This window comes from Sodiomyces alcalophilus, assembly GCF_042370955.1.
Source record: "Sodiomyces alcalophilus JCM 7366 unplaced genomic scaffold ACRALscaffold_4, whole genome shotgun sequence".
Classification (NCBI taxonomy): domain Eukaryota; kingdom Fungi; phylum Ascomycota; class Sordariomycetes; order Glomerellales; family Plectosphaerellaceae; genus Sodiomyces; species Sodiomyces alcalophilus.
This window is the reverse complement of record NW_027263535.1, coordinates 5,302,818-5,330,526: the sequence shown is the minus strand read 5'-3', so window position 1 is coordinate 5,330,526 and position 27,709 is coordinate 5,302,818. Positions and strand designations below refer to the sequence as shown.

The window sequence follows — 27,709 nt, the reverse complement described above, 5'->3', positions numbered from 1 at the left end:
ACGGTGACCCTTTTTACCGTAGTTATAGCACTTGCCTATAAAGGTATACGTGCTAGGTTACGCTTATAAAGGCTCTGGGCCCGAGCCCGATGCCTTTTAACTCGTTAGGGGCGCCCCCTTTAAGTCTATCTTACCTAGCTCGGCGGGCGTACGCCGACTAGTCGCCGGAGTGCTTACCCGGCTTAAGCGACCGTCCGAACGCTAAAAGTTTAATAGGGTCCTTTTACGACTAGTATCCGATCGCTTACTACTCGCCTTCTTAATAAGGCTTATATCCTAGAATAGCTACGCCTTTTAAGCTAACGTCACGGCCTTATCTAATTTAGTTCTCTGCTTTTATATCTTATCCTTAATACGTAGAGGTAGCCGACTAAAATAGTTATAGGCACGCTCTTCGTTTCCGCTTATCTCCTAGCCTAATAGCCTATATAGGTTATCCTACCGTTTAAATAGCTTTATCGGCGTTATATCGCCGGTTATTTATAGCTTACGAAGTTCCTTACGGTAATAGTACCGTTATTTATCCCGGGATAGGTACTCTCGCTAAATAAACGCCGTAAAGTTATTCTAATTCGGGTTAGCGATCTTCCTAGTATAGTGCCTCTAGGACGTCTAGAAGGTATATTTAAGCTTTCTTAAAGCCTATTCGATCTATTATAGTATTAGGGCACTAGGTCTAAACTAATTCCTAGCCTTAATCGCTACTAACTAATTATCGATTTCTATAACCGTGGATAACTCTTTAATTAGCTTATAATTATATACCGGTAGTTTTTCGTAATCGCGCCGGGGCGCCGGTTATTTAGCGAGCTTCTCTATAATTACTTAATTAATCTCGCTCTATTACTAGAGATACTACGAAAATATCGTAATTAACGCCTTTTACGTCGACGTCGAGGGGCCGGCGATAGATCGCTAATCGACCTACGAACTACTATTTTTAGGACCGAGCGTAACCGGCGTATCCGTTAACCCCTTATTTTTATCCGACGGTCCCTATTTGGCCACCGTTATTATTAACTTTAGTACGGCGGGCGGCTACCCGGCGTCCGCTTCGCTAGCTCCCCCCGGGGGGACGCTTATTCCTTAAGTCCTTCTCGGTGGTATCTTCGGCCTGACTACCTTAAAGGTGTGGAAGTTAAAGAATTATAACGAAAGGAAAGTCCGTAGACTTTAGTTAAGGAAAAGATATTATAGAAAAGGGCTCGATAGCTTAGTATCGTAGAGTAATCGTAGTATATTCGTTAACTAAGCGCTGACTTTAAACCAAGACTTTAACTTAAGAGATTAAACTAATCCCTTAACGTACGCATAGAGATAGGTTCGGATCGGTAGTCCGTGCGCGGCTATCGGTCCGACTATATACCGATGGGTCTGCGATTATCTTATTATAATATCGTTAATAGACGCGTTACGGGCGGTTAGGATTACACGATCTATAAAGACCGTGTAGTCGAATAGGCTCCGCCGAAGCAGCTTAATAGGATAGATATAATTATAAAGACCGACGTGCCCGAAGACGGCCGTAATCGAAAGGAAGAGCTTAATTAACCTATAGTAGTCTTTATAATAAAAGAGGTCGTATAACTATCGTATAAACGCCTAATTCGCCGGGTTATTATTAGTAACCTGTATATTCTAAGTAAGGTAGAGAACACGAAGACGCGGCTAGAGGGATAACCGCTGGAAGTAAGCTTATACGATATAAGGCCGGCTATTACCTTGAATAATAGGAAGGATTTAGGTAAAATCACCTTTAAATATAACCGGGATTCTATTAAAAGGGTTATTATAGTCGCGGATATCCTATAATATACGATAGACTACTTTAAAGTAATGCCTATACTATATAGGAACCTTATCCTATATAACTAAGGCCGTCTCCGCTAGTAAACGGGTAAGGTTAGTATTTTTCCGGATATTATAAGAAGAGGCGCTATCGATACGAATAGGAATCTTAAACCGCGAATAAGCCATATAGCCGCCTTTAAGTAAAACGGCAGTAATCCTAGATAAAGCGATATATAGAATAACCCGACCCTATAACCGGAAGTAGGCGTAGAGGCTATAATATATAAGTCCGCCCCCCGACTAACCGCTCACCCTACCCTCCCGATCATATAACTTAAGGAAGCAACGTAAATTATTAAGACTAATAGTTTTAAATTACTAGCTATTCTAATAGGAATTCGGATTACTATTTCTTAAACTGCCTATCCTGTTCCTTGGTAGTAGTATTATTTAGCTGAATAAGCTGTGTTCCACGAGCCTGCGCCCTCTTAATCGCCTCGATACTAATAAATCGAGTATTAGGATCCGGCACCACCTTTAGCCGTTTATACGGCCGTAGGCGCTCTATTTAATAGCTTAACTGATTAATCCAAGTCTCTTTTATAGCTAACTAGTAATTTTTAACGTTAAGCGCCCTTACTGCCTGCTAGAGCAGTCGCCTAGACCGGCGCGGGGTTATAGCCCTAAGTCTTGTATATCCTGACGGCGTGGATATTAACGCCTATAAGTCCCTAAGCTCCCTTAAGCTCCGAGGAGTTATCCACTATATATCTAATAGATTTCCCCGCTTAATAGGGGTCGTTAGGATTATAACGGGATTCCTGTCTACTACTTAATAACGTAATAGGACCTGCCTTCGACTAATAGGCTATAGCCCTATAGCTTTCTATCCCGCCTTAATATTCTAAGCCGTTAACGCGTTAATCTATGCCTTCCGATAGCACTCTAGAAAAGCCCGTTTACCGATAGGCGACGAGTCTCCTAGATTAGCCACGTTCTTTAGATATTTCTGATATAAGGACTTTAAGGGACTAAAGACCGATATATTAAGAGGTTAAGTAATATGGCTAGAATAGGCTAGTAGAAATAAGGCTACGATATTCCTAATAAAGCATTGCTATATAAAGTTAGTTAAGACGTGGCTCCTATACCTATCCATAATTAGAAGGCGTGGAGAATCGGCCTAAGCCGCTACCCCCTTTATGGAAGGATTAAAGATATTTATAAGCTAATCTAGGCCTATATCGTTTATAGTCTAGCCGTTTTTAGTAGTAGCAAAGCGTTAGTTATTATATCCTTTTATATCTTAGGGAAACTATTACTATTAGACCGATTTTCCCTTAAAATAACGAGCGGCGGTAAGGATATTCCCGCTATAAAGATATACTCGATAATTATAGTCTAGATCTTTATTTCGGCTACTTTAAAATAGATCGACTTCCTCTTAGACTCTCTAATAATAAGGCCGTTAATACTAAGCCCCTCCTGTATCCTAGTCTTATCTATATTAAACCGAAGGTGTAGGGGAATATCGCGGAGGGCCGGAGCCTCGACTAGGCTAAGGAATCCCTGGATAATCTTAGTTATCGTGCCTTCGACGCGGTTCCTTATAATTACCTTGCCTCGGAGGGTCTTTATAATAGGATTACGGGTAAGAAAGCCCTCTATCTATCGCTTTCTAAGGGGAATATCGTCGCCGTTTAGACGTGAGAGATACGAAGCGAATTCGTAGATCTGGGCGTGGGTTAGAGCTATCCTAACAGACCCCTGCGTGATAATCTGATTAGCTAAAAGACTCTCTTATTCGGTGGATAGCCTTTATAGGGGTATAGTAGCCTCCCGGCGCGTTACGCTACTGTTTATATAGCCTCGAAAAGTAGAGAAGGGCACTTCCTAATCCCGGTAAGCCTGTCGTAGGCTTTTACCCGCTAAGATATCGTTATACGCGTTTTAAAAGTCTTATTCCGTGTATTTTAGCATATTAAATACGAATATCCAATTAAAAAAGGGGATTTATAATGTTATAGTAGGAAAAACGCAGTTGGATTATAGCGTTGTGTGGGTGGAAAGGTTTAGAAAAAGGTGATCGGGAGGGTAGGGTAAGCGGTTAGTCAAGGGGCGGACTTAAAGGTCTTCCCTATACCGCCAGGACCCTATAAGAAAAACTAACCACCGCGACCCGACTTTACCGTGTCGATAATCTCCCGAAACACGGCCGCCTGGTTAGGGTTAAACTTCTGCTTAATCTTATTAAAAGCCGCTAGTTAAGCAGTATAATCGTAATTTAGCTCGGCGGCTAAAAGGGAGTTACCTATCCTAAACTGCTAATTATAAATAGGAGTTAGTAGACTATACTTTTTAAGAGTCCTGCCCGTGTCGTAGAGTCGTGACTTTATAGGAAAGAGGCCATAGTTAAGATAGGGCTGCTAAAGAGACGGTGAATAACGGAGGCCCTCTTACTTAATCCTATACCTAAGGTTATTACAAATCGACTCTATAAAAGCCTCCTAGATAGCTAGCGGACTAGAAATATTACTAAAGGTGAGTATAATAATAAATAGCTTTTATAAGCCGTGGCTAGTCTACTAAATAGCAGCCTCTTCGAAATAAGTAACCTAGTAGCGGTTATTATAGAGTAGACTAATAGTAACGTAGGCCTCGCGAAAAGTCCCATACGGGACCCTATTAACTATACGTAGATCGGAAAAGGAAGTCGGGCTATAAATAGATACTAAGAGTAGCCGTAGATAATAGGGCTTACCCGAGGTAGGCGGTATATAATATAGGCGGCCGATCTAGAACCCGCGCCGCCTTAGGCGCCACTTAAACTCTTAAGGTAACTATGTATAACGGCTAGGGAAATCGTAATAGTATAGATCGCGATTATTGCTATAATCCCGATTATAGTTAAAGAAAGCTATAAGCGGGCTTTTCCGCTTAGCTAACTACCTCTTAATCTAAGAGGCGGTGGCGTTTTCGTGGAAATAGATCGGTTACTGCCCCTTAAGATAAACCAACAGATATATAATAGGCGGATACTCTTAATAGACAGGAAACTCGAATAACTATATAACTGCCTTTATAGGCCCGATATAACGACTCTTTAGGTGGAGGGATATCTTATTCTCTCCTTCCTGCGTAGTAATCTTAACTATTATTTAATCGCTGCCCTTATAGACGTACTTATAGATATACTTAATCGCCTTAATAGTCCTGTAGATCTCTATATTAATATAAGCGCCGTACTTAAGTAAGAGATACGGGCTATATAGGACCACGAAACGGTTATCTAAGCGGATATCGCTAAACCGGCCCTTCTTTATAATATACTAGCTAGTATCACGCCGCCTATATTCCGGATAGCTATTATCCTATATAACCGTCTTTAGGATAAAGGGCTTCGGGAATCCCTGAGAGTAAAGAGCGGCGGGGCCGTGATCGGATTATATATATAGTGTAGAAGGCCTATTGCTGCTATATAGGCCGTGTACTATATTTTTCCTAATAATATCTAAGAGATAGCCGGTAAGGTCAGTCTTAACCGTAGGAAGCTTTATAGAAATAGCCCTATTAATATTAGCCTGCTCTTTATATATTATAGAGGCCTTTAGAGTTAGGAAAAGGAGTATATACTGATAAGGTAGGCCGTGTTTTTAGTATTCGATAGTCTAGATAATCCCCGTAAACACGCCGAAGAGCCCCTCGCGTAGTTTCTTTTTAAGCTCGCGGCACTTTAGCTCGAAAACGCGACTAATTAAATTAGGCTAATCGGTTATATCCTGACCCGGTAAGAGCTTATAGGCGATCTCTGGCTATCCAGAGTTTACCATGAAAGTGATAAAGAAGGTTGGGGGATTAAGGGACCGAATAATCGCTATAGAATCCTGATAGCATTAGGAGATAAATCGCTGCCTGCTAAGATAAATAGCAGGTAGGATAACCCGCTAGCCCACGTTATAAAGATTACTATCGCCGCGATAGGCCTAGTTTACTATACCGCTATATATATTAGCCTATATCTAGGCCTAGTAGCGCTAGATCTAGTTAAGCTTTTTCTGATTATATAAAGCCTATAGGTCTACTAGGTACTACTAAAATAACCGGCTATACGTAAAGGGCACTAACCTCTATTACCGCCGCGGGTATAGCAGGTAGCGGTAGTATTATCGAAACTTTATCTTTATAACCTAATATTCGTGGTTATACAGATCCTATAGCCGTATATTCTAATAATATCCGATCCCGCCTAGAGGATATATAAGCGGATAAGAAAGCGGTAAATACGCCTCGTATTCGTGGTTAACGCGATAGAAAGCCCAAACGCTATTTCCTAGGCCCCTCTTAGCTAATATAATATCCTGGTAACCTCGCTAACTAGACTTATTAGGAACTATGGTGGTAACTTTGTTTATAACGGGTAGGTTCTCCCGGCGACGGTTAGCGCCCTGCTCTATAATTAACCTTATCCAGGGATTCAGTAGTACGCGACTTTACTTACTAAGAGTATCGAACTATTCGCGGGCGCTAAGATAGATCCCGGTATACGGATTATATATATATAGAATAAACGATAGCTCGCCTAGAATCTCCTGATTAAGCGTACCGTTAAGAGTCAGAGTGTTAGCGTGGCGGTGGTTAGCCGTAACTTACGGATTATAGAAATCTAACTATATAAAAAGAGGAATACGCCTAGCAGGATTAAGCGGGCCGGTGATATAATAAAGGGCGCCGTGGATCGAGAAAGCCACTAGGCCGCTAGCTAGCCCGCGACGGGTCTTTATACACTAAACGGAAGTAAATATAAAACTATTATTATATCGCTATATATTCTTATAGAAACCCGAGGACATAGGATAAATATCTAGTAGAAGGCGTTTAATATAGCGGGGTAGCTTTAGGATCGGTTTAATCTTTATATCGCCCTGATTATAATAGAAACTAAACTTCGGGCTCGATATAATAGATTCCTAACTAAATAGATAAATAAATAAAGCCATAATAAAAGCTTAATTATAACTATATACTTATAACCTCTTACTAATCTAGTAAAGGGTAGCGTAATATTAAAGAAAGGCGAAGTCGTCACTATGCAGAACGGCTCTGCTAGGGCCAAAACAAACAACTAACTAATAGGCTAGCCGAAGGGAGGGTTAGGCTCGTCATGGGTCCGTATCTAGAGCTAAGGGTCCCGAGGAGACGGTCGCCGGGCCTCTAGAAGGGTCGACAGTGGTCCGATCAGGGGAACGAATAGCTATAGATAGGCAGGCGGGCCTACGGTCGGCTCTTCTGGACCGTCTAGATAACCAAAAAGGGAAGGATAATATAAATTATAATTATAATAGGTGATAGGTGACGATCGTGAAAGATCGGATAAAAAGCTAGCTAGATATAGTGGGTCTATTCCGAAAAATAGCCGTATATAAGACCAGATCTCTAGGACTAAGTGGTTACGTGATATCTATAACGTCTAGACCCGGAACACGGGTCTGCCCCTCTATAATCGGCCCTAAATTATTAAGCCACGCCACGTGGTCTTAATAATTTTAATATATAAATATAAACAGTAACCGTCCTAAATATATCTTTATTACCCTAATCAGGGCATCCATAAGCAATCCAGTAATAGTCCTTCTTTTCCTCGCGTGTGTGTATTCCTAAAGACGTTGTCTCGAAGACGTGGGCTTAAAGGACGGTGACCTTAAAGACGTAAAGGTGACCTCGTAGGTCCTTTATCCGAATAAGCCAGGCGGCGGCGGCGGCTTCCTCCGTTCCGTATAAGGAATAAGTAACGCGGCGGCGATAGTGGTAGTAGGCGGCGGTAAATAGGCGGCGGCCCTAGTATAGTCTTCGAGAAGACCATAACGTAGACGTAATAACGAACGCACACGTAGGGTAGGCGGCGGCGGCCTCTTTAGTTCCGTATAAGGAATAAGGTAACGCGGCAGCCCTAGTAAAAGATTAACGACGTAGAACGCAGAACTAGGCGACGGCGTAGAGTATATCCATCTTTTTCCACTACCTAGATTAAGGCAGGTAGTCCACTTCTCGGTTCGTAAGCGTAAAGCACGCAGGTCGGATCTTTTTAGCGGCGTGGCACGGCACGCAGGAAGGTTAGAATTCTTCCGTAGAGTCGGTAAACGAAGAACGGGATCGGGTCTCGCGGCAGGACTCTTCAAGGCGGTAGTATTATAGCCGGGCTCAAAGGAATAGGAAAAAGAGGAGCAGGATTAACGTGATTAACTAGATTAATCGGATTAACTATAGGCAGGTAGGATTAGGCTCGGGCCGATTAGAGGAACGAAAATATCGGGGAAAAGAAGAGTATTAAAAAAAGTAGGAAAAAAAGGAAAAATAAGGAAAAGAGTAAGCAGGATAAGCTTATAGTGACTCTACCGGTAAAAAACGGTAGGCAGGATTAAAAAGGGTAGGCGGTATTAGTGGTATATAGTCTACTTCGAAAAAGACGATAAAGATATCTAACACGTACTACTAAACTAACCTATATATAACTTAATAACTAGCTAGCTAAATTAATCAAAATCGGCACTATTTAATTCGGCTTATCCTGATTAGGCTATCCTGGTTATAAGCGAAAGAAATAGTAGAAACCTATAAAAGATATAGCCTAAGGAAGAGGTAAAAGGCTAGGTAGAAAAATACTAAAAAATCCATATAGGACTCCTATAGACTTATAGGCTAGGCCCTAGGCCTAGTTATCTATCGGCCCTAAAGCTATACGAAGAAGCTCCTACGGCGTATAGCTTTCTTTATAAAGAATAAGCTAGATTAGGGTCTTTATATAGAAAAGAAGGGAATAAAAATCGGGTAGGGTAGAACCGGGGAAAGGGCAGGATTATATCTATCGGCCCTAAAGCTATACGAAGAGGTCCCCCTTAAGGGCAGCTTTTTAAATAACCTAAAAAATAATAAATAAAAATAAGAGGTCCTGATTAGGTTAACGGAGCAGCTTCGGGAAAAAAAAAATCCGGCCCTAGGGCGTAATCTAAAGGAAGACGCGGCCCTAGATACGAGTCCACGAACGCGGCCCCTGTTAGGAACTAGAAACGCTCCTATAGACTCCACGAACGACTTCTGCTTCTAAAAACGATTCTATTGCCCTGATTAGGCTAAGGAAAGGCGGGAAAAAAGGGAAGGGGAAAAAAAGGCGGGAAAAGGAAAAGGGAAAAGAGGAATAGGTAGAGGGAGGAGGAAAATAGTAAGGAAAAATCTCTTAGCCCTAGAGGTAAATCCACTAAAGAAGACGTTAACGCTTATAAAGACTCTGCTTTTGCTATACCTCTGCTTTTATCACGTTAATCACCTACTATAAAGCTTATATCTTTACTATCTTTACCTCCTTTTTAAGGGAGCTACCGAATAGCTCTTTAATTTATAGCCGGCTTAATAGACTATAATAGCCTATATACTATTATAGATAAGGATTCTTAAAGCTATCGGGTAGAAGGAAGGCTATCTGGCTAGGTAGACGGGCTAGGAGGTTAATAAACGGATTGGTAATAATATCTTTAGTCTTTATAGCCGGAGGCAGGCCTATAGTATATCGCCGCTCCTCTTCTTTGGCCTTTTCTATATACTTATTAACGTATACCTTTATTATCTCTTCTAAGCCTAGAGGTAGGCGGAAAGGCTAATTAAGCGGGGCAGGGGCGGACTAATTAGCGGGAACGGTGGAGTCTACGGGAGGACTCTTTTCTACTATAGGAACGGTAGGCGTCTTTTTCTCCTTTACGGAGTCTACGGGAGGACTCCGGACTAAAGGAACGGTAGGAGGGGTGGTGGCAGGCTCCTTTATCACGGAGTCCATAGGAGGACTCTTTAGAATTGGTACCACGGAATCGGTAAGGGCAGGGGAGCTAGTATAGGTACTCTTTACCTCGGGCACGATAAAGCTAGCACGGGAGCTTAGCGCCGGAATAATAGGATTAACGGACTTAACACGCTAGTTCTTCTAAAGCGCGGAGCTATTATAGCTTTTCCAGATCACGGAGCTAACGGGGCTTTTCCTTTCCGGGCACGTACGCTAATAATAACCTTCCTAACTATAGGAATAATACCTAATTAGGCGAATAGGGACGTGCCGGGCGGCGGGACTCTTTTCCTGACTTTTCTATTATAGGGCGGGGCTCTTCCGACTACTACTTTGACTATAACTGCGTGGACTGCCCGGAACGGTGGGCTACCCACGGGTAACGACGTTACTATTAGTTTAATTAGATAAACGGGAAGTAAACGGTAAAGAGATATCGTGACTAGACCTTAGAGCGTAGAGCTTTTCTAAGGCTCCTTTATAGCCACGTAGCACGACTCTCGCGAGGACCTTAAAATAAGAGGTTAACCCGATTAAGAGGAATAGAAACGTATCCTACGCGCGGCTCTGATTACTCTAACCCTAGTATCGTATCCTCCTTTTTCTATAATACCGTTATTATAATGCCTTCCTCTTATATTAGGACTATTAATAAGCAGGCAGTCTCTACTCTTCCGGATCCGTGGTACTCGGGACTATCGAACCGGATCCGTGGGACTATTAATATATAGGCAGTCTCTGTATCGGATTGGATTATAGCTATTACTGACGAGCAGGCAGCCTCTGCTCTTCCAAAGCATTATCGGGATTGCTTTTCCGGAGACTCGGGCCCCGGGAAACTGTTTTTATTGTTTTTGTAAATAATATATTGTAGCCGGAATCAGAACTCGTATCGTAACCTTCTTTTTCTTTTCTTCTACTACCTATATAACGCGCTATTCTTCTAGGCCTTGACTTAAGCCCTTTAGCCGCTATTAGAGGGTAAATCTGTGACTAAAAACCGTATTATAATCGAAGCTATGCTGTATCTAAATCTGTATTAAAAACCATATCGAAACCGAAGCTATATCGTGACTAAAACTCAAGACTTAAAAACTTAAAAACCGAAGACTTAAGACCGAAGACTTAAAGGGAAAACCGTGACTGTATCGTTAATTAATAACGTGTTAATAGGCTATTTGTTTAGGTAGGCCAGAACTACCCTTATACGTAGGAAAGGTCCTACGCCGATTATATCCGCCTCCGAGCACTAATTAAAGAAAGGCGAAGCCGTTACTATACAGAACGGCTCCGCTAAGGCCAAAACAAATAACTAACTAATAGGCTAGCCGAAGGGAGGGTTAGGCTTATCACGGGTTCGTATCTAGAGCTAAGGGTCCTAAGGAGACGGTAGCCGGGCCTCTAGAAGGGTCGGTAGTAGTCCGATTAGGGGAACGAATAGCTATAAATAGGCAGGCGGGCCTACGGTCGGCTTTTCTGGATCGTCTAGATAACCAAAAAGGGAAGGATGATGCAAATTGTGATTATGATGGGTGATAGGTGACGATCGTGAAAGATCGGACGAAAAGCTAGCTAGATATAGTGGGTCTATTCCGAAGAATAGCCGTATATAAGACCAGATCTCTAGGACTAAGTGGTCACGTGATATCCATAACGTCCAGACCCGGAACACGGGTCTGCCCCTCTATAATATTTATACTTAACCCGTGTTAGTATTATACCCAGAAAATAAATATATCTATATATGATATAGTACGATATACGAAACCTCCTGTAAGTCAGAGACTTCCTAAGTCCCCTAGGGACCTCCCGAGTCCCCCAGGGACTTCCCGAGTCCTCCCGAGTCCTCTAAGGACTTCCTAAGTCCTCTAGGGTCCTCCCGAGTCCCCCGGAACTCTAGGTAGACCCACGGACCTCTAAGTAGGCCCACGCACCTCTAGGTAGGCCCACGGACCTTTAGGTAAACCCATAGACCTTTAGGTGGACCCACGGACCTTCAGGACCTTCGGAGAAACCCATAGACCCTTACCTATACTTCGAGGGTTTAAAGACCAAATCAGTAGCTTAAATAAGCCGTAGGAAAGGGTTATATATACTAGGCTGCCCGCCTCCCTCCTCCTTTCCTTTTTTTCTCTCTCTCTGTATCTTACTTCTACAGTCTTCACAGTCTTCCACAATTCAAACTGCCTCTTTTCCTCTAGATCTTCCTCTTCCGTTCTATCTCTTCGTGACTATTATAAAACCCGTATTAACCCTAGGTTAGAATACTCGACTATAACCTTATTATTCTATAGGATCTATTTAGCCGGTTTAAGAGTATAACGTTGAGCCTAAGGCGGATTCCTCTATACTATCCGATCCTATAATATCACCTTATCGCCCGCGCTAGGGTTATTAGCAGGGGGGCCGGCCCTAGACCTCCTCCTGTCGCGGTATTTATAGTACCTATTATAAGGAATACTAGTATAGCCTATAGGAAAGGCGGTAGTAGGCTGATAACGCCGATAAGCGTAGCAGTAATAACCTAGGGATAATATTAGCTATGGAGCTAGTCTCGGGGCTATCCTTAGAATTAGCTATACCCTGCGGGAAGTATAATAATAACCGGCAGAAGGTATATAATCTATATAACGGGCGCTTATAGGAGGGTTAGATTGGTTTTAGATCCCTATAGGAGGGTCTAATTAGTTTTAGTTCCTTATAGGAGGGTTAGAATATTAGTTAGATTATTGGTTTTAGTTCTGGCGCGGCCGCCTATAAAGAGCTTAACACGGTAAATAGATAGTATAGATCCTGGTGCTATATGGATAGTAACTAAAATCAGGGAAAGGCTTTACGGACTTATAGCTCCGGTATACTTATAGCGGCGGCGTAGCGGGCGCCGTAGGTTAGCTAACTATATTCCTGGCATTCTGAATTAGGAGGAACAGGGCAGGAGACCGGTAAGTACGACTCTATAAAGACTCTGTAAATTTTTATAGGGGCCTATAAAAACAGAATGGTAATATAAAAACAGAATAGTAACTTTATATTATAGTATAGCGGGCTAGTATTCTAAAGGTATTCGCACGCAGAAAAGAATAGAGTGACTTTAAATTTAGCTATAGGGTCTATACTAATTTAAGTATCTTTTTTCTAATTATTATGATTTATATACCAGGTACAATACTATAATAAAAAGTTAGCCCGTAAACGCCTTGCAAATCCTAAAAAAGGGACGTACACGAGGCTACTCTACTTTCTTACTAACTATACTTTACGGGTCTAGGGATAGTATGTATAAGAAAGACTCTGCAAAGACTCTATAATTTTTTATAGGGGCCTGTAAAAACAGAATAGTAATATAAAAACAGAATAGTAACTTTATATCATAGTATAGCGGGCCAGTGTTCTAAAGGCATTCGCACGCAGAACAGAATAGAGTAACTTTAAATTTAGCTATAGGGTCTATACTAATTTAAGTGCCTTTTTTCTAATTGTTATGATTTATATACCAGGTATAATACTGTGATAGAAAGTCAGCCCGTAAACGCCTTGCAAATCCTAAAAAAGGGACGTGCGCGAGGTTACTCTACTTTCTTACCAACCATACTTTGCGGGTCTAGGGACAGTAAGTATAAGAAGATGATTAGAATATGTAGACCAAGGGATAGAATGCGATGTTCGAATGACACCGGGACGGTGGCGCTGAGGGAATTGGGTCAATTTAAGACTGGCGTGTGGCTTGTTCAACGGCGTAGTCGTACGTGTAACTTGTACACACACTTTCACTATCTCTCTTTCGTCTTTGTCGCGCGTCGCTCAAGTCGCATTCAATTAAGACGCGTCTTCACCTCGGTGACTCAATCAAGTCAACAAGTACTCCAATACATGGGTCTATTATGAGTTCGTGTGTCGCTGCCCGAGAGGCCAGAATTGGTATCCACTAGCGACAGGTTTCGGCACCCCCGGTAAGTACGTTCCCCCGAGATTATATATACGTTGTACTCCTTAAACTACACGGCAGTATAAAAATCTCACTCTATAGACATCGCTGTTACCGCCGACGAAGGTGGCTAACGAATATACAGAAAACAGGGGAAGGAAAAAAAAAAAAAAAAAAAAAAAAAGCACTTACGACTACTCTACGCTACCTTAGCGGGAGTTGCTAGGAACAAGTTAGCCTAGGATAGTAATATATCCTAGTTCCGTTTTTTCGGCGAAGAATCAGATCTAGCCTAGGCTTTATAGCTATCCTAGAATAATAATCTAGCCTAACTTACTCGTCGGCTAATTAAATAGATATATAGAGTAACCTTATAGTATCGTAAACCACGCTTAGAATAGACTAATTATAATAATTCAGTTTACCGCGTTATATTTTTAGCGTGGCTAGGTATAAAACACCTAGTCCTGGATATCCACGATAGTACCTACCTAATTACCCCCGCGCCGCCACGCGAATATTAATCGTAAACAAACACTATTTAACGCCATCGACTACCCGTTAACTAACCTTATCGACTAGCTTAACCACCCGTTAACTAACCTTATCGACTAGTTTAATCACCCGTTAACTTCGTCGACTTAAACTCTAAAACACTCTTAACCTTATCTATCGTATATCAACAAGGTAAGACAGGTAGCTAATTAGCCCTCCTAAATATATCGTTAGTCTTACTATTTATCTTAATATACCTACCTACCTAGGTAGGTAGGTACTCCTTGATAGTGGTGGTAGAGTCGATCTAGAAGAATACCTTATAAATCGTCGTTAGCTAACCTACTTTATACGTATAAGGTAAGGTGGTAGTAAGGAAACTAATATCGGCGGCGGCCTCTAACCTTAAATAACGATAACAGGCATCCTTCTATCTACTAATTAATAGTCAGTGCTTGTAAGATTCTGGTTACGCGGCGAGCGACTTATATAACGACTTAAGATAGGTGGCTTAGTGGCTTTAACGGCTACCTAATTAGCTAGAATACTAGTTATATAAGGCTACGAATAAAGATATACCTTACCTTAGAGCCATTTAACCTGCCACTACACCTATACCGTTTTATCGTTATTAATATCTATAATATATAGCTTAGAGGGCTAGATTATATTAAGGCCGATAATAATAGGGTCGCTAGTAGACATAATTAGCAGGTCTAGGAGTTTATCTCTGTTATTATAGATAGTCACCTTACTAAGTATTGTAAAGATATAAGACTTATTATACTCCTTATAGATAAAGATCTAATCTAAGCGTCCGATATAACTATTACGATATTATATATAGTCGCCGCGTATAAACATAAAGCGACGGAGATCCCTAGTAGTTAGAGGAGGTATATACTCTTATTAGCTTACTCTTAGACTTATAATTAATTATCACGTAAGGTATCTACCTACCTATCCGTGAACGCTAGCTTATAAGACTACTAGATCTATTTATTTCCGAACGAATATATCTTAGGCTACTAATAGTCGCTAATATACGTAGCTTTAAGTAGCGCCCTAAACGTCGGTGTTATACTATCGCTTTTTAGAGGTAGCGGTAAATACTCGTTAATAGTATAAATTATCTCCCGTATAATATATTAAGGAATTTTTACGATAATAGCTAGTCGACGATGGTTTTTATTAAGGTTAGTTCCGATATCGAATTTATCCTCCTAGTCCTATAAGTCACGACGATCCGACCTTAATAGCATAGCGTTAAATAGGGTAGGGCACTGATCGTATATAGTTCGGATAGTTAAGAATAGCTTATTATCGTTAATGAACGCGTTACGAAGTAAGAGTCGAAGGGTTATCTGTATATTAATCTTCTATAGTAAAAGCTTCTCCACGTTTAAGTGGTTTATCTCGTATAACCTCTTCTTAAATATCCTGATATAATAGTTAGGTAACGATATAATAAAGGATAGGAATATATTATAAACCGATCCTTGATTTCCCCGCGTAGTATATTAGTATTAATAGGCAGAGCGTATTCCTTTATAATAGCCGGGTAATATACGCTAAGATAAATATTCGGCTATATTATATTATACAGGTACTAGGTTACACGATAAGGTGCTACTGGTTTATCTTCCTTAATTGTTTATATCGTTATCTTAATAGTCCGTATACTAGTACTCGGTCTATTAGATTCCGAAGGCGCCACCGATGCTAATAGTCTTTAACTAAACTGACTATATACTCGAGGGTTAGCAGTAATAGATCCAGATACAAAGATATAGAGGCTTTAGTATAGGGCGCGACTTTCCTTAATAATAGACCCAAGGTTCTAACGATTATAAGTAAATATATTCTAGCCTATTAGAAGGCTATTAGTCTTAGTTATCCTCGTAAAGCAATAAATAATATAATCCACGACCTGTTATAGGCTTACTAGTTAAAAAGCAGATAGGATACCACGCTAGGCCTCCTTTATAAATAGCATGTAGATATACTCAGGCCTTAACCAGGACTATAAGAAAGCAGGTACGATAATAGACTAGCATATATAGCTAGTAAGGGAGTAGTTAGTTTTGATGAATTGGGCTACGAGTAGTAGCCTGTACGCGCGGAAGAGAGGAATATTAAGCAAATAGCTGTTGAATTCGTAGATCCGTAGGATTACTGCTTAGGATATTGTATGCGTAAAAGCTTGTGTATATATTGTAAAGAGCTGACTTCTAGGATTTCTTCCTGGATCCGGGGCTGGCAAAAGACCCTGAAAGATTGGGTGGCGACTGTTACGTCAACAGCCTACGCGACGGTTATCACGCCACGTTATTAGCTTAAGTAATAACCAAGATATTGTATTTACGATACCTAGTGTATTTATATTATATATATCATAAGCCAAGTATATATACACGTATAATACGTATAGTATTATATTATAGGTTAAGCTGGTTATAAAGTAGACGTCTAGTTATATAGCTATAACCATATACTGTTTATTTTGACTTAGATATTATACTTATTATTATTATAATTATTACTTATTATGAGTATAATATCAATACCCCCCCGTAAGCTGACTCTTATATAATAAGTGCAGCTTAGTCAGGTTATATATTTATGTTATAGCGCAGTAATCCTAGTCTATCTAAGACTAGAATACATAGAGGAAAAATTTGAAAAAACCTCTTCTTTTTAATTCAAGGGAAAATTCAAAAACCCTTGTTATTATTATAGTATATTATTCAAAGGAAAGTTCAGAAAAAACCTTTGATATCTAGGAAAACCCGAAGGTAAAAAACCTAGTTATTCCCCTTGTAAAGAACTAAGAATACTAAGTATTAAAACCTAGTATTTTAATTCTTTAATATTATTATAAGGCGGCAAATCATACTCAGGCAACGTATCGTCCTTGTGACCTAGGTTTATATAACCGCGAAGAGTATTATGAGTCTCTTTTGCTAAACCTTTAGTTATTATATCTGCTATATTAAATTTCGTATTTATATATACGATTTTTATTTTATTATTATGTAGCTGTTGCCTGTAGTAGTGATACTGCCTGTCGATGTGCTTTACCCGTTTATGAAATTCAGGGTTTTCGGCGAGCTTCTTTACACTCTTACTATCTATTAAGATAGTAGGAATCTCGAGGGTATTATTATTATTATTATTATTATTATTATTATTATTATTATTATTATTATTATTATTATTATTATTATTATTATTATTATTATTATTATTATTATTATTATTATTATTATTATTATTATTATTATTATTATTATTATTATTATTATTATTGCCCCTTGTATTAGAATCTAGACCTAGATTCTGTAGTATATCTTTATATAGATTATAAAGATAGATTCCTTCTTTAGAAGCTTCTGTGAGAGCTATATATTCGGCCTCTGTTGTTGATAAAGCAACGACCTTTTGTTTAGTTAAGGTCTAACTAACGGGGTTATTTACTCCTACGTAGTAAATCTATCCTGAAGTCGAGGTTCTATCCTCGATTATATCTGAAAAGCTGGCATCAGAATAACTGTAAATACTAAGGTCTTCTTTATTATAGTTATATAAAAGACCGATATTAGGATATGTATTTATATAAGCCCAGATTCGATTCAACGCAGTAAAGTGGTCTTGCGAGGGATTACTTATATAGCGAGAATACTGGTTAACTGCGTAAGTTATATCTGGTCTTAAATGCAAGGCTAAATATAATAAAGCCCCGATTTCCTGTTGGTATTTATTTATATTATTAGTTATTGTTTGTTCAGGATTTGGTATTAGGACCTTCTTGTGTATACAAGGGGTATTAACCCTTTTCAGACTTCGTTTATTATACCTTTTAAGTATCTTATTAGTATAAGGCAACTGACTTATAGAAAGAGTCTTGTTATCTTTATTTATATTTATTATATGGCCTAGAAAGGTATTTATTTCACCCAAGTCTTTGAGTGTAATATCTTTAGACATCTCCTTAAAGAAATAATCTAAAGTGTCCTTAGACGGGCTCAGAGCCACTATATCGTTAACGTGGCATAAAAGAATAGCTCGTTCTTCTATTCTTTTAATTTTATTATATTTATAAAAGGTAAAAAGTCCGTTATTATATTCAGAGACCTAGCAACCTAGTTTAGATAATATCTTAACCAGGTAATTATACCAGAGTCTAGGACTTTGTTTTAACCCGTACAAAGCTTTATTAAGCTTACAGAGTGTTATATTATTTTTATTTTCCGAGCTGTCTTCTTTCTCGAAGCCTGTAGGTTGTATAGCGTATATCAGGGTATCTATATTAGTATAAACGAACGCGTTTTTGACGTCGAACTGCCTGAATTTCCAGCCGTGTAATACGCCTAGTATTAAAGCTAGTTTATAGCTTTCTGGCCGGCAGGTAGTTGAAAAGGTTTCTAGATAATCAAGACCTAGAACCTGATTAAACCCCTGAATAACCCACCGAGCCTTATATTAAATAGCTTCGCCAGAGCTATTATATTTGATTCTGAAGACCTAACGACCTCCTAGTACGTGGTAGTCTTCTTTTATTTTATTATAATTATTAGGCGTATTTTTTATACTTATTAAGTCCCAGGTCTTTCTCTTTTCGAGTTCTGATATTTCTGCTACCATCGCGTCTATCCATTTATCTTTCTCTAGGCAGTTCATAGCCTGTTTATAGGTAGCTGGTTCGTTAATCGAATTTACAGTTAAAAGAAATAGGGAAGTTTCTTAAAACTGTAGGTTTCTAAGTATGGTATCTTTTATAAGGTATAGTGCACTATTATCAGTGAATATTAAATCCTTATAGTCCGGTTTTAAGGGTTTTAAAGGTATTTGGACTTCTAGCCTGATACTTTGGCTACTGTTATTATTATTAGCCGGGCTGTGGTTAATATTATTATTATTATTATGATTATTAATAGCTGGAACTTTATAGCCCGCTGCCCGTAGACGAAGACTCTTACGTCTATTATTATTATTCTCTTCTTCAGGTTGAATAGACTTAACAGAACGTTTCAAAACGCGCGAAGGAATATTTTGTGAAAATTGACCGGTATTTTCACTAAAAGTGATTCCTTTATTATACTTAACGGGTTAATAAAGCCCGTGGTTAGAAACCTGGTTATATGCCTGAGTATTTATATAAGGAGGGAGGTTATTATTATTATTTTCAGGCGTATAGTTATTATTATAGTTATCTAAAGAAGAGTGAAGAAACTGATTTTCTAAGATATAAACGTCTCGAAACCAACCAGTCTTTCTAGTTACTGGGTTATAAACATTATAGTTATAGTTATTAAAACCTATTAAAGCACCTCGAAGTGCTCTTGTATCTAGTTTCTTTATATTCGGGTCGTTGTTTTTATAATAAATAATAGAACCCTAAACCCGTATATTATTAATATTAGGTTTCTGACCTTGTGAAAGCTTAAAGGGACTCTTATAATTAAGAGCTGAGTTGGGTGATCTGTTGTATATATATATAGCTGAGAGAATAGCTTTACCCTAAAGGTATCGAGGCAGCCCTGAGTGGAAAAGAAGAGCTCGAACCTTTTCTATTATAGTTCTTATAACTCGTTTAATAGAGCCTTGAGCTTTATGAGTGTACGGTGGCTTTATATTATGCTTTACACCTGCGAAGAGGCGTTGAAAAGAGGCGTTATTGAATTCTTTTCCACCGTCTATATCTACTTCTTTAATATAGAAGTGATATTTATTATTATTATTCTTATTTTCCACCTAAGCTTTCCACTCTTTTATAGCTATAACTACCGTCGTTTTAGACTTATCTAAGAGCAGTTATGCCTATAGAAACCGGGTGGAACGGTCTAGTATAAACAAAATCCAACGCTTTTTATTATAAGAAAGAGGTTTAATAGGACCGTAAAGATCTATATAAACCTTATCTAAAGAAGAAAAGTCTTTATATTTATTAACTGAATCTTTATTCGTAAGTGTAATAGACTTACTTCTCTTATAGGCATTATAGCTCTGTATTTTAGTTAACTCTTCGTTGGTTATATTATAATCCTTTTCAAGAGTATTAGTATACAGACTTTTTAAGGTAATAGGGTTAATGTAACCTATCCTGTTATGCTATAGCGTTGTGTTTTTAGTTATAGAGGTAGTCCTTCGACGGTTATTACGGTCTCTTTATGTATAAAGCTCTTTTTAAGGTTAAAGAGGTTAAGGTTTCTTTGTTATATTATTTCTTTATTAAGGTTCAACCAACCCCTTTCTTTGTTTATTTAGTTTCTTTGAAACCTGTTCTTTGAACCTTTGAAACCTCTTTATTCTAGTTAAGTCTTAAGACTATTCTTTAGGTAAAATACCTTTTTATAACAGTTTCTTTATGTTTTTTCTAGTATTTATTATATTTATTTTCTGAGACTTAACCCCCCTATACGATAGTGCCCGTGCTATAGCCTAGTATAGCCCGTTATAAAGCAGAGCCGTTGTATAAAGAAAGAGGGACTCTTTATTATTAAATAATAAGAGCTTCTTATTTCTAGTAAGACCGCGAGCTTTACTATTAAGATAAGAGAGACTGATAATATTCGTGCCTGTTTCCGGTATATAAAGGCACTCTTTTAAAACTAAAAGCTTTCTAGTATCCCTGAATTTTATAACGCAGTCTCCTTTACCTTATATCTTTATTTCCTTTACCTAACCCTAACGAACGGTTCTCTTTTTAGTATTATAAGTAGAAAAGAGTCTTTTATTTATAATAATATACGCCGTAGCCCCGCTATCTACATAGAAATTCAGATCTAATTTGATACTGTTTTCTGCTTGTATTTTATGAATCTTTTCCACTAACTAATCTATATTAAGGTTAGTATTATTTATATCTTTATTTTTAGAAGAGATAATAAATACCTGATCTATATCTATTAAATCCTGTGTAAAAGGATTAGGACGGTCTGGAAGAGGAAACGGAGGAGGGAGGACGTCTTTAAAAATAACGCCAGCCTCTTTGTCTTTATTATTATCTTCCTATTCTTTTTCCTTTTCCTGCGGCTGATCCTGCTACTGATTCTGTTAATTTAAAATTATATTGACCGTAGCAGACTCGTCGTTCTCCTCCTCTAAAGACGTATCTAGGGCGTGCTGCTCCTTAGCTTTTAGTACGAGGTTTATTATACGCTTCTCCTTTCGAGAGAGACTCGTCTTTCCTCCTTTCTTTTCCTTATCCTTTCGAGAGGACTAGGATTTATTTACCCTATTCTGGGTATTTTTCCTTGATCCTGAATTATCCTTTATTACCTAGTTCTTGGGTGCTTTTTTAGGATAAAGAAAATAGCAGTTAGTCGGCGTATAGCCAGGCTTCTTATAGTTCTTATAGAATAAACCCTTAGGCTTTTTCCAGGGTTTTTTGCTATTATTCTTCTATGATTTCGAACCTTATATAAGGAGGGTATTCGACGGCTAATCGACCTTTCTTAAAGCGTCTATTAATTCCGCTATTAATTTATTTAGTGTATAACTAGTAATATCGTGACGGAGAGCTTAAGTTATTTACCCTATTATAGATTCGTACCTCTCGTCGAGACTATTAAGAATCTAGGCAAAGACCACCTTATTAGAAAAGGATATACCTCTGTAATTTAAGGTAAGGAGTCTCTCTTGTATTTTATATAAATACGCTTCGAGATTAGGGAATTCTAAAGGCGAGCGGTTAAAAAAAGAAGTCAGGACGATATAATCGGCCTAGAATCCCTTTGCTTTATATAAATCCTTTAGTTTATCCTATACTTTTAAAGCTTCGTTTATTCCTTAAACCTGGGCTAAGGGACCGTCTAAAAAAGCAGAGAGTATATCTCTAGCGGCTTTTAGAGACTCCTCCTTCTATTTTATAGAAGGAATTGCTAAAAGGGGCTTTATAACGTCTTTAATATATTTTCCTTTACAAGCAAAGTAAGCGTGCATTCCTATAGTCCAGTTTTAATAGTCTGTGCTGCCCTGAAGCTTCCGGACGGAAATTTCTTTACCAGTCTCTTATTAAGCCATTTTCAAGCAGCAGAACGATATTTTTTATTATTTATTTAAGTTAAAATTAACTAAGTTATTTAACGATTTGTTTTTATTATTTTCTTTATTGCTTTTTCCTTTTTCTTTATTATATTGTCGATAAAGGATAGAAATAAAGAATACTAAGCTAAAGGTCTGATTCTAATGAGCCTAGCTTCAAAAGTGGGTCTAAAAGGGGGTCTAAACGGTGAAGCTATTTATAGATCTCGCGGTATAAAGAAAAGCGATGCTTATATAAAGCGAATAACAGGATTTCTATAGGCGGACTTTTTACTAAAAGCTTATATACGATGTTACGATATCCTGTTATTATAGGCAGCGCGGTAGGTTAAGTGGCTTAATTATTATAGCTATTATTCGTGGAGCTATAATAACTATAAAAGCAGCTACGTTTAATCTATGTATTCGTTGTTTTTCTTATTTTTTAAAACGTCCCTTTATAAACAAAGGAATAGTATATCTGATCATAACAAAGAGTCTTATTCTAATCGTGTAGTTCTTCTGGAATAGGAATAAAGAGCTGGCCTCTTAGCACGACTCTTAGCGACCGTATTAGGAAGAAGAAAGGGCTTTGAACCGTGGTATCGGCACGAACGGTTCGATTCGATTGGCTGTCTTCGGGAGATAAAGGGATTTCGTACGGTCGGAGATAAGGATCTACGACTAGGGGAAGATAAAGGGACGGCCTGAATAGGCAAAAACGGCCTGAAAAGGCAGGAGTCTTTTTGGTATTTCGAGTAGAATAAAAGGGTAGAAAAGAGTAGATTTCCTTCTTTGCTAACCCGGGCTTATAACCTTTTAATAAATTGGGCTACGAGTAGTAGGCTGTACGCGCAGAAGAGAGGAATATTAAGCAAATAGCTGTTGAATTCGTAGATCCGTAGGATTACTGCTTAGGATATTGTATGCGTAAAAGCTTGTGTATATATTGTAAAGACCTGACTTTAGGGATTTCTTCCTAGATCCGGGGCTGGCAAAAGACCCTGAAAGATTGGGTGGCGACTGTTACGTTAACAGCCTACGCGACGGTTATCACGCCACGTTATTAGCTTAAGTAATAACCAAGATATCGTATTTACGATACCTAGTATATTTATATTATATATATTATAAGCTAAGTATATATATACACGTATAATACGTATAGTATTATAGTATAGGTTAAGCTGGTTATAAAGTAGACGTCTAGTTATATAGCTATAACTATATACTGTTTATTTTAACTTAGATATTATACTTATTATTATTATGATTATTACTTATTATAAGTATAATATTAACAGTTAGTAAGATAATAAATAGGAGATACTAACCTTTCCTACCCAGGTAAAAAAGGCTAGTATCGGAGAGCTTAAGTATATTCCTTAACCCCCTAGGCTATCAGGATACTATTAACCAGGATACTATATATTAAAGCCGATATCCTAGCGTATTCCGAATAAGCCGGATCGGGAGGCTAAGAAAGCATTAAATCAAGGGCTAGCGATATATCGGTAAGAGCAGGCCACTCTTCGCTAATACCCTATTAAGTTCTATATCTTTATACCGGTTAGTATCACTGCTTTAATACTTATACCCGGTATAGGCGGCACTATGACTTACCTCTGCCTATGAGTATTAGTTCGAAAGCCATCTATTTTATTCCGTATCTAAAGATACTATTAATAATATCGGCTATAAGTAATAATATCGAAATTAAGGATAGCACCAGGGTTTCCGGATTTCGTCGTAGCAGGACCGATAAAACAGAACCGGTAGAATTTATATACCTTTAGGCCTCTAAAGTCAGAATTCTTATCCTGCTATAGCATATCGCTAAGGTAGTAAAAAGTTAGAACGTATAGGACCTTTTCTTTACCGTTAATCGTTAACTTAACGCTATAATCCAGGGTTATAAGATAATATAACGCCTTAATTATATCGTCGAAGTTAGAGCCGTGGGGGCTTAGTGTTAGCGGGTATAAGCGGCTAGTCACAGGGTAATCGCACTAAGTAAGGCCGAATAATTATAGTAGCTAGAATTAAGGAAAGGAAAGGAAAAGGTCTATAAAGAGGCGCAGGATTTACTAGGTTTATACGAATCCTCGGTAAGGGTTGCGCGAGGTTTAAGCGTCGGTTCTACGTGCTAATTAGCGGTTCCGGCCTTATACCGGAACTATACTTTTAAGGGGTTAACCCGTAATATTACCCCCCTCCCCCTCCTCCAGGGCCGTAATAACTAAGCGCCAAGCCTATTATTTTCTAAACGCGTCACGAGGGAGGCGTGTATCCCCCCTTACTTCGGGTATATTCGTGTCGCGCAGTGTTCGCGGCGACTTCGCTCCTAGGTCGCTAACGTTCCGCCTCACGCTAAGCGCTTACCCTTTATATCCAAAAACGCCTAGTTACTCCTTCTTCTTTATTCGTAAACTATTATAATAAATAGCTCTATAGGCTTTTATTATATTCCGTAGTTTAATATCGTAGTATAAGCGTAGCTTTGCCTGGTTTTTTATTCATAGTTAATTCTTCCTCTATAATCCTATAACGTCGTCTTAGCAGTAAGCTCTATCACTTATTCCGTGCCTAGGGCCGTGTCGTTCTCTACTAACTCGCGGCGTAGTCGTTCCGTACTTATAGTTATTTTATTAATCTCGTAATTTATATTTCCGTTTATCCTTCTAACTATTATAAGTCCCTTAATAAGCCCTCGCGTTAAGCCAGCTAAATAGTAGCTAATAAAGTGCGTGTAGATATCCCCCCTTTACTATAACGCCCGCTATACCCGGGAGGGTACCGTTAAAGAGTAGCTAGCCGCCGGTAATATCGCGCCCCCCCCCCCCCCCCCCCCCGCCTTTAATAGCGAAGAACGTGGTTAATCGGTTAAAAGCGTGGCCGAGGAGGCCCTCGCCGTTATAGCAAATACCGGTAAGCGTCCGGCTAAAAAGGAGGTTTATAATTGGGCCTAGTACTTCGCCGCGAGGATCCTACTAACTCTCCGGCAGGCCATAACGCCTTCTAAGCGTTAATATAGCCTAGCGTACCCCCCCCGCCACCCCTATAACGCCTTTTATTGCCCTTATACTAACCGTATAGCCGGCGTTAATTAAAAATTTAACTAAATATACTATAATTAATCCAGGCCTAGCGCGGCCCGTAAACAGCCTAAATACTACGAATATACTATAGGATCCTACCTATATCGCCCCGTGAGTTTCCTACGAGTTATAGGCAAGGTCGTTATAACTAACCTTTATAGCTCCCTACTACCGCTATGCCTTTTATTAAACCCTTAGCCGATAAGGGTCGCGCTATACGCGATAACCCCGATAACGACTATATAAGTGTCTTCTTCTCTTTTTCTATATCCTTTTCTAGGTCGCTACTAACTCGGGCCTAGCTCCGTAAGGCCTATAAACTAGCTCGTAGCGACTATTATGCCTTTTTATCCGAGGCAGCCTCCGCCCCCGCCGCTAACCCCGCTCCCGCCTTTATTAATAACGGCGAGGGTCTCCGCTGCGAGGTAGCGGCCCTCCGCCGCGAGGTTCGCTTATAGGGCGTAACGATAACGCGCCTCCTAAAGGGTATCCTCGCCGCCCTCTAGGGAGGTAGCGGTCCTACTACCGGTAATAGTAATAATGATAGCTAGGAGAGTTTAGGCGGTAATACCGTTAATTAAAGTCCTTTACGGAGGCACTATTTATCTCCTTAGAAACCGGTAGGGGGGCCGGTAAATTCCCCCCCTTTAATTAACTTACGACTATAAGTCGTACTCCCCTTATACCAGGGTCTCCTTATCTTCGCGTATTCCTTATAATATAGTCTCGTAAAGGTCTATTATTCTTATCCACGGGGCCGTGTTCTGCTTCGAAGGCGTCTAACGCCTTAGTGTCTTTCACGGCGTCTAGTGGCTCCTAAGTAGGTTCGGCGTATTCCGCCTAACGCACTAATACCTCGCGTCGTATACCGTGACCTCACCGTTTATTCCGCGCGTATAAGATACTTTCTATTTCCTACTCTTTATCGCTGTGGAGTATATCTCTAATTAGTTCGGGCTAGGGGTCGATTACGACCTAGCTAGGGAGGGGGTCGCGGCTAGCTCGCTTTAGGATATCGACGTAAAAATAAGGGTGTATCCCTAAGGGCACGTCTAACTTAACGATATAGGACTTAATTACTTTTATTACTCTATACTTTTAGCATAGCCAGCTTAGCTTCTTTAAGGGCCTAGGCATAGAGTAGTTAGCTATAAAGAGCTAGGCGAGGTCTCTTACTTCGAAGCGCTCCGCTAGGAGTCGCCGCTTATTCGCGGACTCCTTGCCCTATAGTTACTTTAAAGCTATAGCTGCCTATATAGACTCTATAGCCCCTTATAAACGGCTTAGTAGGTCGTAAGCGGCGGCTTCCTTCGGGTATACGGGTATTAGGTCGTGGATTTAGATAGGGTCGATATAAAACCCGTGTTCTAAGAAGAAAGGGCTTAGCTGGGTCGTTAAGCTTTTCCTATTATTAAGCGATAACTATATAGCGGGTAATAGGCGACCCTAGTTATCCTAAGAATAGTATACGAAGGTATAGAGGTAGGCCTAGATATCTTAGTTTAGCCTCTTAGGCCCTTCGTCGGTTTAGGGGTAATAAGCTATACTAAGTCGCTACTTAATCCCTACGAGTTTATAAAAGTATCGCTAAAACCTCTTAGTCTAGTTAGAACTATAGTCGTTAACGATTAAGAGGGGTATACCGTGGAACCTAAAATAGTAGTAAAGAAAGGCGAAGCTGTTACTATGCAGAACGGCTCTGCTAGGGCCAAAACAAACAAACAACCAACCAACCAATAATAGGCTAGCCGAAGGGAGGGTCAGGCTCGTCACGGGTCCGTATCTAGAGCTAAAGGGTCCCGAGGAGACGGTCGCCGGGCCTCTAGAAGGGTCGGCAGTGGTCCGATCAGGGGAACGAATAGCTAGATAGGCAGGCGGGCCTACGGTCGGCTCTTCTAGATCGTCTAGATAACTAAAAAGGGAAGGATGATATAAATTATGATTATAATAGGTGATAGGTGATGATCGTGAAAGATCGGACGAAAAGCTAGCTAGATACAGTGGGTCTATTCCGAAGAATAGCCGTATATAAGACCAGATCTCTGGGACCGCGTGCGTGATCACGTGATATCCATAACGTCTAGACCCGGAACACGGGTCTGCCCCTCTATAATCGGCCCTAAATTATTAAGCCACGCCTCGTGGTCTTAATAATTTTAATATAAACATAAACAAGTAACCTAATAACCGGCTTAACCAGCCTAAATATATCTCTATTGCCCTGATCAGGGCATCCGTAAGCAACCTATGTAGTAATAGCTTCCGTATCGTCCACCTCTTCCAGCTATACGTAGTAGCAGTCCTTCTTTCCTCGTGTGCCTGTATTCCTGAAGATATCTCCCGAAGACGCGGGCTCGAAGGACGGTGACCTTATAGATAGAAGTGACCTCGTAGGTCCTTCGTACGTAAGCCAGGCAGCGGCGGCGGCTTCCTTAGTTCCGTATAAGGAATAAGTAACGCGGTAGCGGTAGTGGTAGTGGGCGGCGGCCCTAGCGTAGTCTTCGAGAAGACCGTGACGATAAACGCACACACAGGGTAGGCGGCGGT

At 39.7% G+C, this 27,709-nt stretch overlaps 1 protein-coding gene across 1 annotated transcript; it reads right to left on the bottom strand.

Moving 5' to 3' along the window:
* Positions 1-1,038: 1,038 nt before the first annotated feature.
* Positions 1,039-27,237, bottom strand: ACRALDRAFT_210394 (uncharacterized protein; the record flags this gene model as incomplete). Its single annotated transcript, XM_071023164.1, has 7 exons — positions 1,039-1,061; positions 10,390-10,458; positions 13,207-13,331; positions 13,383-13,419; positions 13,476-13,544; positions 17,168-17,352; positions 27,227-27,237. The coding sequence occupies 7 exons, from the start codon at positions 27,235-27,237 to the stop codon at positions 1,039-1,041; spliced, it is 519 nt and encodes a 172-aa protein (XP_070875477.1).
* Between the last annotated feature and the right edge of the window lie 472 nt (positions 27,238-27,709).